Source organism: Raphanus sativus, chromosome 9, assembly GCF_000801105.2.
Source record: "Raphanus sativus cultivar WK10039 chromosome 9, ASM80110v3, whole genome shotgun sequence".
In the NCBI taxonomy this organism is placed as follows: Eukaryota; Viridiplantae; Streptophyta; class Magnoliopsida; order Brassicales; family Brassicaceae; genus Raphanus; species Raphanus sativus.
Genome location: NC_079519.1, coordinates 11802907 through 11819489, shown reverse-complemented (window position 1 = coordinate 11819489; position 16583 = coordinate 11802907). Strand labels below are relative to the sequence as shown.

At 35.2% G+C, this 16583-nt stretch overlaps 3 protein-coding genes and 1 pseudogene across 5 annotated transcripts; 1 reads left to right on the top strand and 3 right to left on the bottom strand.

Moving 5' to 3' along the window:
* Window positions 1-7814: 7814 nt before the first annotated feature.
* Window positions 7815-10499, top strand: LOC108849108 (aquaporin TIP4-1-like). Of its 3 annotated transcripts, none has more exons than XM_056994052.1 (3): window positions 7815-8083; window positions 8243-8481; window positions 8906-9803. In XM_056994052.1, the coding sequence occupies exons 1-3, from the start codon at window positions 7957-7959 to the stop codon at window positions 8969-8971; spliced, it is 432 nt and encodes a 143-aa protein (XP_056850032.1). In that variant the 5' UTR covers window positions 7815-7956; the 3' UTR covers window positions 8972-9803. The 3 variants fall into 3 exon arrangements, with proteins under 3 accessions (XP_056850032.1, XP_018478118.1, XP_018478116.2); XM_018622616.2 differs by having other exon boundaries at window positions 7817-8083; window positions 8896-9803; XM_018622614.2 differs by lacking the exon at window positions 8906-9803 and adding an exon at window positions 10476-10499 and having other exon boundaries at window positions 7818-8083.
* LOC108849107 (stomatal closure-related actin-binding protein 2-like) lies at window positions 8359-9461 on the bottom strand. The gene is made up of 4 exons (XM_018622613.2): window positions 9348-9461; window positions 8960-9261; window positions 8749-8877; window positions 8359-8490 (listed from the first exon to the last, which is right to left on the bottom strand). The coding sequence occupies exons 1-4, from the start codon at window positions 9412-9414 to the stop codon at window positions 8458-8460; spliced, it is 531 nt and encodes a 176-aa protein (XP_018478115.1). The 5' UTR covers window positions 9415-9461; the 3' UTR covers window positions 8359-8457.
* Window positions 10500-11216: 717 nt separating the features above from the next.
* LOC108849106 (nucleolin 1) lies at window positions 11217-12717 on the bottom strand. Its single transcript, XM_018622612.2, has 5 exons — window positions 12472-12717; window positions 12239-12382; window positions 11971-12144; window positions 11574-11875; window positions 11217-11484 (listed from the first exon to the last, which is right to left on the bottom strand). Exons 1-5 carry the CDS (start codon window positions 12564-12566, stop codon window positions 11399-11401), a joined length of 801 nt encoding a protein of 266 aa, XP_018478114.1. The 5' UTR covers window positions 12567-12717; the 3' UTR covers window positions 11217-11398.
* A 2009-nt stretch (window positions 12718-14726) lies between these two features.
* Window positions 14727-16583, bottom strand: part of LOC108850904 (E3 ubiquitin-protein ligase HAKAI homolog) — a 4924-nt pseudogene continuing 3067 nt past the window's right edge.

Sequence of the window (16583 nt, the reverse complement as noted above, 5' to 3'; positions counted from 1 at the left end):
AATCAAAACAAATAACAAATCGAATAAAACTTTATAGATATTTTGTTTGTCCGAACTAAGGGTGTGATTGGTATATTTCCAGCGTAATTAAGAGTAACATTGAATGGAGGAAAGAGAGTGAACAGAAAGAAGTGAAAAACAGAGTAAATATTTACTCCACTCAAAACATGTGAGATAATTTCCACCATTTTCAGCTGTATTCAGTTAATATATATTTTAGCCTGATTGGTTAATATTTAGCAGAAGCTTGAGTAAAAACAGTTTTACTCTAGAATATTTACTATAAAATGTCTATACAATCACACCCTAAACCAACCTTAGTCAATGTTAGTATATTAGAAGTTAGAACTAATGTCTAGCGTTTTAAAAAAAAAATAGAAATAATGTTTATGGTTCTGAAAATAATTATAAAAATGAGTTGTTGGAGCCTGACGGATGGTCAAACAGTGGGAGCATAAACATCGGCGTCAAACTAGAAGATTCGACTGCTAAATTTCAGTTTCCAAAAGATTTTCCTATTTTTATACTCTACTATTAAAATCACTAACATGTTTTCCTTCAATATAAAACAATCGATTCAGCATAATTCATAGCTCATGTGGCCATTAAAATAACTAAGTTAGAAAATGGAGATTCAACTGTGACGTGGTCCCACAATCTTCCCTCATTGGTACCTAACCAACCTTACATCTCCTCGAAAAGCCAAATCTCTTTTCTCCGTTCTCCTTTTTTCCTTTGGCTTCCGACTGTTTTACAGTCTTCCAGACTTCCAAAATGGTTCATCTAGTTTGTCGTCTTCTTGTCAGAATCTTTGACGGTCTTTGTTCAAATATGTTTAATTTACACTTCCTCTCATCAAAACTACGTTTGACCCGACTTTTCTCTTTTAACTTCTTACGCTGTATTTTTAGCTAATTAGTTTTCTTTTTGTTTTTCAAATTACTGTGGAGAGTCAACGTTTTCTAATCTATAGTAGAAAGTAGAAACACCATAATCAAATTAGAAAAAATGGATACTTTTTAAAGAAAATAGTAAATACCAGTTTATACTCGGTCTGCGTTAATTGAATTACATCTCCATCACTGAAAACATTTTTACTGTTGTTTATTTTATCACAATATTTTGTGACCAGGCTATCCAATTATTTAATTTTAGTCAAGTTGTTTATATTGACAATGACATAGTGTTTGCATATTATTAAAATTCGAAATACTATTATCATAATAATAAAGTTGAAAAGTAACATGTAGCTGTTAGGTAAAAATTGGTGGGAAAACATAATATACTAATATGCATGAGGAAAGAGGCTTAATAGTCTATAGTGTTAGTTTTTTTTTTTTTTTTTGCACGAGTCTATAGTGTTAGTTGAAACAGTAAACAACGTGAAGGGAGAGGAGAAAGTACTTAAAAATGCTCATAATCATTGAGAAAGAAGTACATCAATAAAAGGGCTTATTACAAAAGTGACTCAAAACTTGAAGTCAAACACAAAACTAACCTTTTCTTTTGACTCATTTTTTTTTTGAGTTTTAACCTCACATCTGCATTTTATCTACGAAAATGCCATTAACCTTTTTTTTTTCGAAAATGGCTTCTTTACTGTCTCAACCTCATTTTCTTCAAGTATTTACAATATTGTCACTGCCATGAATAGTGGGAACAACCTTGTACGAACTGTTTAGAGCTTTTAATGCCCTTTAATGCACGTAAATCTCTTAACACTCTCTCTGTTTCAATTGTTATGAACTAAAAACAACATTTCTTTCACTTTCTCTCCATATTCATCCCAAAAACTCAAGCTTTTGATTCAAAATATGGGTGATGGTTGACAGAGCCATATTTCTTTCGTTTTGACTTACGGTTGCTTTCGTTTGAGGTTCTGGGTGGTTGGAGAAGACCATGTGTGCAAACGAAGTCATCTCACCTAGTTTAAGGTACAAAATTTGATTTTTTTTCAAAATCTGTTTCGCGTAGAAGACTTACTTGTAAGTCTTCTGTATGTAGAAGACTTACTGCTGAGTCTTCTGGTCAAACGGACGACTTAAACTAAGTCGTCCAGCTTTGTTTGTTGAAAATAAACACTCCAGACGACTTATATATAAGTCGTCTACGAGAAACAGGCTAGTTTTGCATTTAACCGAATCGTGTCAGATCTTTGACTATTCTGGACGACTTATAATTCAGTCGTCTCTGGGAAAGTTAAAATTTCAATATTTTATTAAACTAGACGACTTACGTGTAAGTCGTCTTAGGTTAGTTTTGTAGTTGAAAAATAAAACTTCATAATTTAACTTTTACCAGACGACATAATATAAAGTCGTCCCGTCAGAAGACTTAATTTAAAGTCGTCCGGGGAAAGCAAAGTCGTCCAGAATTTTTCCCAATTTTCTGGTCAAACCTTGCTTATCCCGGACGACCTTAAATTAAGTCGTCTAGCTGGACGACTTTTAGTTAAGTCGTCTGGAGAAAGTTAAATTTCAAGTTTTATTTTTCAATTACAAAACTAACCTAGGACGACTTACATGTAAGTCGTCTAGTTTGAATAAAATATTGAAATTTTTTCTTTCCAGAGACGACTGAATTATAAGTCGTCCAGAAATAGTCAACGATCTGTCACGATTCGGTCAAATGCAAAACTAGCCCGTTTCTCGTAGACGACTTATATATAAGTCGTCTGAAATTTTTTTTTTAACAAACAAAGCCGGACGACTTAGAATTAAGTCGTCCCTTTTAATTTTCAATTGCAAAAGTGACCTCTTTAGACGACTTACCTTTAAGTCTTCTGGACGACTTAATTATAAGTCGTCTGCGATAATGTTTATTGAACTTCTTCATTTTCTCTATGTTTACTAATGTGTTTTATTTTGAATATTTGCAGCAATCCATGGTCCACTTCCACGGTCTCCGATCATACATGACTTTAATGATGTTCTCCGCGGGCACGTCCTCAACCTCAGAGTCCCATTTTGGCCACATTTCACTAATGTCCTTCTCAACAAAGTTGATCACGCGGGTCTGCAGTAAATAGAAGAAGAATCGAGTTAGATATTTGAAACAAAATACTAAATAGACGACTTAATTATAAGTCATCTACTAAGTCGTCCAGCTGGACGACCTTCCAGACGACTTATTATAAGTCGTCCAGCTGGAAGACCTTCTAGATGACTTATAATAAGTCGTCTACTAAGTCGTCCAGCTTGAAGACTTTCCAGACGACTTATTATAAGTCGTCTACTAAGTCGTCCAGCTGGAAGACTTTCCAGACAACTTAATTAAGTGAAGATGGAAAGGTACCTGACTCAAGATAGCAGCTTTCATGAATCTGCGGCCTCTGCTGCCCTCGTAAGCCAGAATCGGTGGAGACGGACTGTTTGCTCTGGGACTACCAATACTAGCACCCAATCCCGGAATAGTTGTGTACGCCCAGACCTGAAGAACTTGTATAAACCCATCCACGGTGTAACAGCCAGTAATATCTTTGTTCCACAAAGAGTCCATCAGCACCTTAAACGCGACTTTCCCCCATGGATAATTCTCAAACCGTTCTAAATCCATCACTAGCCTTGCCAGAGTAGCTCGTGTAGCGGTTGAAAATTTTCTCCCTTCAATGAATCCAGTGAAGATGGAAAGGTACGCGAGTCGCTTGCGATCTTCCCTGGACCAATCCCCGCATCTCTTCAGTGCTGCTATTATCTGATCAGTAGTTGGCCCAGCTTCCAGATGAACTCCCATCATCCCCCAGAAAGAAACCATCTCTGGGGTAACTTCACATTCTGGTGTCTCAAGGTCCTCGATGTACTCGCAGTTTAGACCAGTGATGTTTTCAAACTCTAACAGTGAAAACCTCGCAGGTTCTGGACCAACGAGACACCACATCTCGTACTTCTTCTTAATGTCCAGCTTTAAACAGAGCAAGTAGTGAACCAGCCTTGAAGCCCAACCAAATCTATGCTCCTTGAACTTGATGAAAACTCCCAATCTCGACTCCTTGAGCTCTTCAAATTCAGCATCAGTGAGAGCTTCCCTAAGAGCAGTATGCAACTTCTTGTTATCCGTATGATACGAAATGCTATTGTGGGGTTCTAGCTCTTCCCCTAATGTGTATAACCTACGGGGGAGTTCTGGAATATCCATCCTTTTTGTCTGCAAAATAATCAAAGACAACAATAGAAGTCAGAACACAAGCTAAATCAATCACGCCTTAATTGTTACTCCAGACGACTTAGTAGACGACTTTAATATAAGTCGTCTGGAAAGTCGTCCAACTGGACGACTTAGTTGACGACTTATATTTAAGTCGTCTGAAAAGTATTCCAAATGGACGACTTATATTTAAGTCGTCTACCAAGTCGTCCAGTTGGAAGACTTTCCAGACGACTTACTTACAAGTCTTCCAGTAGAAAAAATTCAAGCGGACCTGATTAGTCGCAGAAGGAGTTGGAGTACTCGTCATTGTGGTTATAGATCTGAAAAAATAAACGTGAAACGGTGAGAATGAGTAAATTGATAGAGACAACGTTTTATGTTCATCTTTTCCTCGAGATTGATGACTTACCGGCGTTAGGGTTTACAGAGAAACGACGCTACAGTTTACAGAGAAGAAGCGGCGGAGCTAGGGTTTAGAAGAAGCGGCGGTGCTAGCTAGTGTTTAGAGGAAGCGGCGGTGAGAACGTTAGTGAGCACGGTGGCGAGGGCGACGGTTTGTTCGGAAATAGTGGAAGCGGGAGCGCTAGGGTTTAGAGGAATCGGCGGCGCTAGGGTTAGAAGAAGCTGCGGCGACAACGGTGAGAATGAAGTGAGATAGATAGCCGACGTTGAGAAAGATGGTTTGTTCGGAAATAGTGGGAATTCGAAACGCCTTTGATATCGCCGGTGAGAGAGAACTGTTAGGCCACATTTAAATGTTTTATTTTTTTAAGCCAAACTATAGTTTTGATATTAGCATAGCAAAACAATCAATATGATTGATAATAGATCAATTCGTAAGAGACTTAAATAATTACATTTCTGAGATTTTTTTTGTTTTTCTTTTGGTGTTGAACAAATCTGTTTTTATTTTTATTAAACGTTTTTGCTACTGCTTTTGAGGAAGTTTATTTTTCTTTAAATCTTTTCATGCTTTTTGTGTGTGCTAGAACAATTATTAAAAAAGTTTGCTTTATATGAAGCATTTTCATCTAACTCAGTTGATTAAATATACTTATATTTGACGACAAAAAATATGTACTTATAGTTATCTCATTTTGACACTATACTTTATTTATATGTTAAACATATATATTACATAGTTACACACACATGTATAATTATTTAAGTCTCTTACGCATTGATCTATTACCTAGTTCATCTTGTTAAGGTCAAGGAATGTCCCTTACTAGGGTTACATATCACCGTTACATACACTGGGATTTTCGTCACCTTCAAGATTCGCTTAGCTCCATGACAGAAGAAGCCACTGGTATGACCAGAGAATCTATAGGAACTTGGGAGCACGCAAGATGATTGGCCGCTACAACATTTGAGTTTTCATCTAGATTTTCAGGCTGAGAAAAAAAGAAGAAGAGAAACTCGCTCTCGTTGTCATCTTCGCATGCGAAAAGAAGTTGAGGACAAGCACAAGATTTGGTCAAGAACAACTCTGTGAAATCTTGATGACGAAGCATGGAGGACAGAGCTTGCATACTCAACGACATCTCGCTTATAGACTTCAACGGCATCTTCGAGAATATCTCGGTATAACAACCTCAACAGGAAGAGTTAATGAGTTTTGATGATGTGTGGTCGTCGATCGCATAATGCGTCGAGTAATGTTAACACAATTCTCTGAGGCGTTCTGCCTCCGTGGTTTCATGGCGGAAACACTTGAGTAGATTCCTCTGAATTCGTATTGCTTTGGAAACATAGTATATAATCAGAGACTCAATTTGACAAACCCTTGTACTCCTGTAAGCGATGAAGAGAAGAGTCGATGGACTACGGCGTTAAGTTAATTGACGTCTTTTTTTTTTAAGCGATTTTCCTTTTTTTTTCTTTAAGTTTTACTTTTTTTTAACTAATCTTATGTGGCAGTTTAATTGGTGTATAGAGGTGAGGTGAATTAGAAGAGTTCACCTCAGGGATGAATACAAGTATTGTTCTTTAATTTACCATGAATGGTCATCCAGGTTCGCTAGCATGTATCTTTGAATAGATAGATCTTTTTTTAATAAATGTTAAATTTGTATTCATCAAAATACTTTTTACATCAAATTTGTGCCGAAGCAAATCATTTTCAAAAAGCTGATTGGTCTCTAAAGAAGATAAGAACCACCTAATTATCAAGAAACTACTTTAAGGTCAGTGAGAAGAAAATGTGAAGTTTGGAAAAAGAATGAGAGAAATGACCTCCAAGGTGGATGCAATGTAAAGGGATTTAAGCAAAAACCATGAACTTTGCATCTCATGTGAAAGTTATGGACACCAAGTAATAGCCGAAACCAAAGGAGTGGCAATTGAAACCAAGACTCTGAGATCAAAAGCTTCGCGGCCACATAAAAAAAATCATAGACGAGTATAAAAGTTTAAACTACTGTTCATAAGAAGATTTAGGTGACTAGACCTGTGAGGGAGAATAGTAGTACACTTACCTTTTAACAAGTGATTTTGATGCGTAAAAGAAGGATTTGGTTGAGAAATTTTTGGATTTAGTCAAGCAAAAAGACAATATGGTCGACAAATTAAATCAATCTGGTCGACCAGGAGGAACGCATGGTCAAGAACTGGGCCGAGCGCATGGCTGGAGACAAATCCATATGGACCAATCGAATGACAAAAATGTGGAATGTCAAGATGCTTCATGTTCATTTGGTGGCAAATATTAAGTAAAGAAAGTACATGAAAATGTTAAGGAACTTAAATGAGAAAATTACATGATTAAGGCTAACCAAACTGAATAAATAAAATACGTATTATGAGAATGGAAATGGACAAGGAAGTAAGACTTTTTGTTTTTTGGTTGTTTTAGCAATTTGGCTATCGCTTCTCTCATAGTTTAAGAATTGTTTTCTTTTTGTTCAGCTGATTTCAATACTTTCTTATAATCCTCAATTTGACTTAGTCTTTCAAATAACCGAGTATCAAAACTTTCATCTATAAGAATAGGCCGAATTCAGATTCAACAATGTTTTATTCAGTTATTTTGGTGACTTTTGATCTACTCAAGCCCAAATTGAACCGTCTAATTTAGATCAGTTTGGGTCAGGTACATTTGGTTCTAGACTAGTTTAGTGCTAGTTTTCATGCTCATGTCTAGTGGCGAGATCTTTTCCAAAGATACTAAAGTAGTCGAAACACACGTCATAGTTTATAAAACTGTTCTTCGTTTTATTATTTTTCTTACTTGCTTATGTTTTCTGTGTGTTGATTCATCACAAGTGATGATCGACTTATATAGGTATTAGAGATCTTTTTATCCTATTGAAGAACTTTTTTATCTTAATCCTAATTATATAAGTTATCCTACTTCCTTAATGAATAATTTATTACACAAGTAACCTTGAAGCTTACCGAACAGGTACTTGTCCCAATATCGTCGGTAATATTGAAAAAGTACAGCAAATAAGAAAATGGTACAATCTATACCAACCTTTAAGGACACCAATCAGAGCACTGTAATGTGTAGCATGTCTCAGTTGTTACCTAATTTCCAAAAACGATGTGTTAAAGAAAGCAATACATCACATCTCGCTAAAGAACATTATGCAAGTCAACTCTCGACTCAAATAATTTATTTGTCATACAATTATTGTATCCATGTGCTCCCTTAGCATTTTCTTCTCATTTCTCATTTTATTTTGTTTGACCAAAAGAACTCATTATAAGCAGCTCCCCCCATGTATTAGCAGCTCAACATCAACCAGAACCATCCAAGAATATTTCTCTGGTTTATAATTTTTAAATTTATTTCACAACACAACCATGAAGAAGATCGACTTAGGGAACCACCGCGAGGTGGCTCAGCCGGACTGCATCAAAGCTCTCATTGTCGAATTCATCACCACCTTCTTCTTTGTTTTCGCCGGCGTCGGATCCGCCATGGCCACCGGTAAATTATCTTACACCAAATTCATGTTCTTTGTTACAATTTGGTCATACCAAGTTAGTTACTGGCTATGTACAATCAAATCTAAGTCAAATTATATTTGTATTTGAAACTATGATGCATCTCTATAACACATTTTATTTATATTTATTCATTATACAGACAGCTTAATCGGAAACACGTTAGTGGGACTTTTAGCGGTCGCGGTGGCTCATGCATTCGTGGTGGCGGTAATGATATCTGCTGGACATATCTCTGGTGGCCACCTCAACCCCGCTGTTACCATCGGCCTACTTTTCGGAGGTCACATCAGCGTCTTCCGCGCATTCCTCTACTGGATTGATCAGCTGTTGGCCTCCTCCGCAGCCTGCTTCCTCCTAAGTTACCTCACCGGAGGAATGGTACGTATTCTAATTTTATATTACCAAATTCAATTAATCATTAATTAGTATAGTAAAATACCTACATGTTAGGATGAACACTAATACAAATACAAATTGTAATGCAATAATCCATATGTAACATGGTTTTATTCTTTAGTATTTTTAGTTGACACTAGAAACCAAAATAACTAAAAATTAATATATTCTGTAAGGATTTTATTAAATATATACTTTTATGTATCTCAATTCAATTCAAGTTAGATAATAGTAAGAGAAGCTAGTAACCATGGAGATAGCTTTTTCTACTGAGTCTTTGTTACGCCCATCCATACGACCTCTCATGGCTTCTAAAGCATCTCTAAGCTTCTTTAACGTAACATGTCCTTCCAATGAAGTCACCTCATTCAACTTTGCCTATACAATATATTCCAGACACATTCAGAAACATGACCACATCAAGAAAAGACTACAAGGAGCTATAATAAATGATGAAAACCTCTTCAACTAGTTTAGCAGCTGCAGCTAAGTTCTTGTCGAACTTGCAAGCGAGGTCACGAACTGAAAGACGCTTGTACTGCTCTGACAAGTCTCCCGTCTCTTTGCCGACGACATCTTTAACAGATGGACCTTTTTCATCTTCTTCAGGCTCATCGATGATCTGATCATCAGGTCCTAAGTTGTATGATGGGAAGCGATTAGAAGCAAAGCTCACATCTGCTGAGATTGGTTCAACTACTACAGCTTCAGACACACTCTTTGCTTTCAGGACATACTTTATAGTCATTGTCAGAATTTTATCTGCTGACAACAAGAAAACAGAATTAAAGTCTTTGGTCTTGTTCAAAACATGTTAAAAAGAAAACAGAGAGAAGAAGGCCAGAGACCTTTGGTGTTGTTGTGATTCTTCTTGAGTCTCTCTTCCCAGAAACAGCTCGCTTGACTGAACATCATGTCTTTTTCTATTTCTCTCTTTCTTTCACGCCAGCATCGTTTACAGAGTGCACAAACGTTTTTAAAAAAATAATTAGACAACTCTCTGGTCCGCTTCTTGTTCGTTGGAAAGCGACGACGCGCTGTCTTTTTCGCGTGAAAACTCACGCGCCGTCAGGTCCCTGTGTGTGCATCGCTGTTATGGGTCCCCACTCACTTCCTTCTAGGCTAATTGGGCCTTTTCTTCTTAATTTCTTTGTCTGATGGCTCTAAGTTTCTAACTATGACTCTTTCTCTTTGTTTATTTTATTTTGTTAAACTAAATAATATTATTTTCTTTGTATATCTAATTATGTCAAGCTTTCATATGACACTTCAATTGTATTATATTATAAAGGTTTTTTCTAATCTTGCGGGGTTCATGTCCTTCTATCTTTTTGATTAGAGTTTAGATCTTTAATCTCAACAATGATTGTTTCTTAATATAAAAGGCATAGTTTAAACAGACACCACCAATATAGATAGCCGTGGAAGTATAGATGTAGTGAACATTTGAGTATGGTTGGTAAACATAGACAAAAATGCTAACGCTATTTGCTTGACCAAAGATAATAATAATTATTTTTTGGACTGAAAGAAGCACAATTATTGGCAAAGGAATTGGATTTATAGAACATGCATGCATGCATCCTATATTTCCTATCCATGGAATCTAACTTGGTAGGTTCAGAAAAAGAGACTTTATTATTTTAATGAAAAGGGAACCTTTATTATAAAGGCTTTATGTTGATTAAAATGGATAGTTGTAACTTACCAAACGTACTTTTAAATCTTTATAATAAACATTGTCCAAAGCATGTGATAAAGATGATGACAGGGTCGAATAGTTGACTTGGACGGCTACAATTTTGAAGATTCAAAATATTAAAACATCGATCTTGTGTAATTCTCGTGACTTATTAATCCGTGTAGAGAAACTCTATAAAGATCATTTAACTTGACCTGTTGGCAAGACATATCTAGATTACAATAATAATGGCACATGACAAGAAAATTGATGTAACTCACCAAATATGTAATAGACAAGATGAATTTGAGAGTGGGGTCAAGATATATTGGATAGCAAAGACAAGGAGTTGGAGCAGCTGAGCTTGTCCCTATAGATCATGGTCTATGCCTCCCTGAGTGCCTAGATGATCCTTACTTTGAATGTTTTAACTGGCCTCAAGCTTTGGTTCCGTTCACAGACACTGAGCTGGAGTATATATCTAATCTAGATCTTTTCAAAGACGCGGAGCTTCTTAGACATGAACTGCACTATTTGCCTGAATCTGCTATACGTGTCCTTATTTCTTGAAACAAGCAGCAGCTTCAGGGCTTTTCTTCTTTCTCATCATCCATTGTATCATGTTATTCTGAACATTAATTACCATTAAATTTCAGTATAAAATCAGTTGTAATGTATGTATGCAACTGATGTAATCAGGAATATATGCAAGGCAAGTTAAGTTTCCTAGTACTTTTACCTGAAAAATATTTTTAACTCAATCAAACGAATACATTAATAAGAATACATATTTGAATGTATGTATAAACAATTATTTAGTTATGATGTTCATTGAATTGATAATGCATATATCAATAAATATTTGTAAGATAATTATACCATAATGGGACAATATATGTTTAATTATTTTTTGGGTTTGGAAAAATAATTCTTTCATTTTTAAATCCAACACTATGAGTCTCAAACTATTTTTTATTATTGTTAATGTTATTAGGCAATGTGGAGATGATGCTTGTGTCTACCTAACCAAATCGAATTAGTTGAGCTTTGAGATTAAACATAAAGTAAGAAAGCACAAATGGCTCATCGTACATACATAATGTGAGCTTTGAGATTAAACGTAAGTAAGAAAGCCCCAAGGTTGCATTGTATTATCATTCACACGATTTATTATTATTAAACACCAAAGATAGAGCTTCTTGAGAGAAAGAGAAATTTCTAGATAAGCCTCCTCTGCTTCTTGAAAGCAATGACCTTGTTCTCGATCTCGTCGTCGTCCTTGTTGGCAAACTCAATCATATGAGCTACAACAAACAAAAGAATTCATGAGGAGTTTGTTTTCCCTTGAAAACGAAGAATCAATTTGAAACAATTTTTATTTTGCTGTGCTTACCTGGGACAGTATAGCCCAAACCAATTTCAATTTCACCGTTGCCAAAGGGATTGGGACGGTTACTTAGGACTGAAGGTACGCCAGAAATATCTAATTCGAATTCTCCCATTCTAATTCCATCACGAGCCAGCGCCCTAGCTTCTCCTTCTTGTAGGGAAAAATAGACATTAGTCAGCTTGTCGAGAGTATCGACAAAAACATGAGTTATCTCCCCACAATCAGAGAAATGTTCCTTCAAAGCCCTCTCGACTTGGTCTACAGGGAGGGAAGTGTCATATCCCCTAACCGAAACGCCATACCAACTGCAGCAGTTAATTTTAGCAAATGAGTTATCTTAACGACAAACAATACATAAGATGATTAGACCCAAAAAAAAAAAGGAGCTAACTCATCTTACAATTTTGGGTCATTCATTAGTTCGTTAATCAGAGAGGATCTATAGCGTGCTGCCTCCTCATCTTCTTCATCCGATTCAACCTTAACAAGAGCATTCCATCCTCCAACGTCAGTTCCATTAAGTTGCAAGGCCTTCTCTTCTGCCCCATCTCCGAAAAGAATAACTAAAGCACGTCTTTTAAGACAAACAAACAAAAACACCCTGGTTTTTTAGCTTAGCGGCAAGAAATTAACAATGCAAAAAAATATATATCAAGAGACGCACAAACCTGTCGAGATTAGGGCTATGATCAGGGTCTTTGGGAACAATAACCCTTGTAACGTCGCCACATGAACTGAAGAGTTCAATCAGTTCCTTCTTGATATCATCCTCAGGCAGATTAGGGTTGTATCCCGTCACAGAAATCAAAGCTCTAGGAAGATACCAACAGTTAACAATTAACATACACGACAAGTATCCCCAAACAAACAAACAAATAAATAAATAAAATAATTTAATTACCGGGGCTTGCCACTGATCCTGTCGGCAAAGGCTTTCTCAGCAGCCTCACTCTCGAACTCTAACCTCTCGGATCTCAGGATGTCGTACGCGTCCATGGTGAAGAGGCAAATAACCCTAAGCCGCCGCTTTACGATGTGCTTCCTGTTTTAGGGATTTGGGAGAGATAGAGGGATAGTATTCTCCATTGCCACACCTTCAAAAATATTATTCTCTTTGCCACACCAAAATTCTAATTGCCACACTTTTTTTTCATATTTCTCTTCTCCTTCTTACCCTTAATATTATATTAATATTTTATATCCATTTTATTTTTAAAATTAAAATCAAAATCAGATCTTATTTTTCTCTCTCCTCTCTCTCTCTTCCCCCCCCATTACGTCAACCTCTCTCCAAAATTTAATCCTGGCGTTTTTTTCCACGAAATTCTCATAATAATATACTACTTATTTTTTATGTATTATGTGAAACGAAAAATAGCAACATTTTGCTGTAAAAATCGTGAGAGTTTTGAAAGAAAAATTAAAATAATGTTTGAAGAAGATTTTGTATTGTTCTCTATTTTTAACACGGTTTTGAAAGAAGAAGAAATATGAAAATTGTGTTAGACGATAATCTGGGTTGTGTAACACATTATTAGTTGATTAAAAAGCCTTAAACTGATGAAAAACTAAAGTTTTAGGTAAAAATGAAAGTTTTAGGTATATTGTTATGAAAAGGGATGTTTAAGGGCAATTTTGTATATTTCTTCTTATTTTGCACTGTTTTAAACAATAATAATGCATTACAATAGTGATAGACGATATTGTGAGTTGTATAACACTCTCTTGATCAATTATAAGTGTTAAATCGAGAAAAGCAAAAATTTATAAAAACTACTGGAACGACTGGTATTACTAAAGTGAAAGTGTATTACTTGTATTACTGGAACGACTATGTACCAAAGATCTTAGACAAATTAGATTCTTTAAATGGTTAACTAATCATATTTTTTTCCAGAGAATTATATGGTTTCTCCCATTACAGTCATATGTGTTGACAATGGAGGAAGTTACATCAAGTATAGGCCTGAGATAAAGGCAAATGGAGATATCAAGTATTTGCAGAAAGAGTAAGACAAATGGAGATATCTATCATTTAGGATTTCAATTCAGTTATATCTATTTTAACTTTACTATGATTAAACAAAATGCTTTAATTTTATAAATAATTTATCTGTATTAAAAACTTTTGATTAAATAGATGGATTTATTAGGAGCATGAATGCATCAGATTATTTTTAATATTTTGAAAATTATCAAAATTAAATTCTTCATGTTCATTTAACTATATTTTAACTTTAACATTATTTACAAACTGTTTTTATTTTATAAATAATTTATCTGTCTTACAACCTTTTGATTAAATAGATGTATTTATTAAGATCATGAATGCATTCACATCATTTTAATCTTGTGAAAAATATCAAAATTACATTTTTATTGAAGCTGAAAGATATACATTATTTTATATAAATTTGAAGATTTGATATTATATTTTATTTATATAAATGTGTACATGGACTACTAGCACTACTATGAATACTTTGTACTATCTTGTATTACCTTGGACTACTATGTGTTATACATATTTCTAAGAAGATTATATTTTTTGCTTATTATATATTTTTAGAAGATGTAGCTCATATATTACGTGATAATATGTTCATATATGTGTTTATTTGCCAAATTAGACGTAAAATACTCTTAAATTCTCAAGTTGGTAGAAATTTTCTGATTTCCATATAAAACATCTTTCTACTTCCATACTAATGTCTTGATGGGAATGCCATAATAGGCTGAATTTCAGAAAATACATAATTTCTGAAACTTTTTTCTGCCAATGTGTTATATACAGTCTATAATTGTCTAAACATATTGGTATTACTATTAAATTTAATTTCTTGAGGTTGTATTACTAAAAAATGTTGTAATTTGCAAAATAATTACTATGAAAAATGAAATATTACTACTAGCTTGAGTACTACTAAGAGTAAAATTAATATTATTTTAATATTTAAACATTTTTGTCTAACAACACGTTTTAGACATCTGTCATAGGTTTTTTTTACAAAATGTCGACAATATGTTACACGTTTTAGACATGTGTCATTTTTTTTTAATAAAGTATTGAAAATGTTTTTGTCTTAGTAATACCTAAAAAACCTAGTAGTACAAATGTGTTTTCTTAAAACTCAGACTGCCTTATACTATATTGGTCCAAACCTGATGCAAAGACAATCATACAACACATAGCATTTTCAAAAACCTTAAAACCCAAAATCAGATTCACACTGATCAAGAAGAGAGACATTGGTTCTAAAGATAGAAGCATTAGAGAGCCACTTTTCGAAACTTTCAGACAAATAGTTTTAAACAGTACATACAAGAAGAAGAAGAGTTGAAACAAGTCTTAATAGTTACTACTCCTGCCCAAAGCCATCACGGTTGTCTTGTTGCCACCCGAAACCTTGAGCGTCTCTACCCCGGTTAACCTATTGAGGCGGTTCCATACCAGGATTCCACGAGGACTGAGGATGATAAGATCCTTGGAAACTCAGATTCATCGTTGGCGCAGGCTGCTGCTGCTGCTGCTGATACCCGAGCGCAGAACTTTGTTCTGTCTTCAGGTCTTGTCATCTCAAAAGGTGCACCATTGTAGAATTGTTGAGACGATCCATCAGTTGTTGGATAAGGCGGAAAACTAAACTGCTGAGGCAAACGATTGTTGGGAATGGGCATGGTGGGCGGTGGTTGCATCATATTCATAGGCAGAGGGTAGTCAGGGAACCGGATTTCAGGTTTAGGACTAGCGGTTTCGAAACCGGGAGGACGAGAGTTATCGTTGTTATCTGCAGGGTAACTCCCAAATCGAGAGAGTGGCTTTGACAAGGAAGGTGACCTGTGTAGTAACGGAGGAGGCTGCTGCTGCTGGTGGGATCTTAAGGGACCTCTCATGAGTGTGGAGTCAGAAGAAGCAGAAGATTGGTGCTTTGTGGTCTGAAGGTCAGAGTCGTTGCCATCTTCTTTATCAAGAGGAGCATCAGGTAGTAAAAGGGAGGCGTGGAGGTGATGGACATGGGATTCAAAGTCAGGTTTCTTGAGGAAAGACCTGAGACAGTGAGGAGCAGCACAAATGAAGATACCTTCCATCATCTTGATAGTCTGAATCTTCTGAATCCGTTCATCACATCTGTTCAATAAAACACAAACATAAAAAAAAAGATAACAAGATATCAGCGAAATATATCAAGTGGTTACCAAACACATATGTTCAAATTCAAACATTCACTCATTAATTCAATCTCACGAATTTAAGCATCCACACACATATTTCTATCCATTATTTTCGAACTCACGTTACAAATGAGCATAGAATTCAAAAGAAAGAGAAGAAGAACGAAAAAGATACCCAGATTTTTTTAGAATGAAGAAGATGGAATAGAAGGCTTCTGTTATAGATGAAATCGAAGGTTTCTGTAAGAATGGTGATTCATAGCACTTGATTTCAGAATGATTTCGAACAACGAGAAGAAAAAAAGACAGGGTGATTTCATCAATTTGGATTTTCAGCAAAAAAAAAAGGGAGAGATGTGGAGAAAGACGTAGTGAGTCTAGGTGGAAGAGGAGAGAAGGAAATACTCTGATTAGGCTAGAGGATTAGATTAGGTTTAACTGTAGTTTTGTAGTATTGTTAAGGGTAGTTTAGTATTTACTAATATTTCTGTATTTAAAAGAAAAAGAAAATTAAATAATTTATGAAGTGGAGCAAGAAAGAATACACATGGGAGTAAGTGTGGCAATGTAGAATAAAGTCCGAGATAGAGAGCAGATATTAATTTATACACATCTCAACTACGGCTTGGACTTAATTGTATTTAAAAGGGAACTACAAAGACTTCTTAGCTCGCACTAGTAGTCTCGAATTGATAATTTCAGTCGAGGAAAGTATACACAAGACTTTTAGTTTTTTATTTATTAGAATTTTTATTTTTATAAACATAAATTAATTTGATATACTGTATACAACTTGTTAAAGTATATTTTACTTTTCTTTTGAGCAACAAAGTATATTTT

Coding starts and splice junctions, on each gene's coding strand:
- LOC108849108 (XM_056994052.1), top strand. CDS start 7,957: ATGAAGAAGATCGACTTAGGGAACCACCGCGAGGTGGCTCAGCCGGAC. Junction 8,084..8,242: donor CGGATCCGCCATGGCCACCG/GTAAATTATCTT, acceptor TTCATTATACAG/ACAGCTTAATCGGAAACACG. Junction 8,482..8,905: donor GTTACCTCACCGGAGGAATG/GTACGTATTCTA, acceptor AGACACATTCAG/AAACATGACCACATCAAGAA.
- LOC108849107 (XM_018622613.2), bottom strand. CDS start 9,414: ATGATGTTCAGTCAAGCGAGCTGTTTCTGGGAAGAGAGACTCAAGAAG. Junction 9,262..9,347: donor GAATCACAACAACACCAAAG/GTCTCTGGCCTT, acceptor TGTTGTCAGCAG/ATAAAATTCTGACAATGACT. Junction 8,878..8,959: donor CTGCTAAACTAGTTGAAGAG/GTTTTCATCATT, acceptor TATATTGTATAG/GCAAAGTTGAATGAGGTGAC.
- LOC108849106 (XM_018622612.2), bottom strand. CDS start 12,566: ATGGACGCGTACGACATCCTGAGATCCGAGAGGTTAGAGTTCGAGAGT. Junction 12,383..12,471: donor AGGATCAGTGGCAAGCCCCG/GTAATTAAATTA, acceptor GTATCTTCCTAG/AGCTTTGATTTCTGTGACGG. Junction 12,145..12,238: donor CATAGCCCTAATCTCGACAG/GTTTGTGCGTCT, acceptor TTGTCTTAAAAG/ACGTGCTTTAGTTATTCTTT.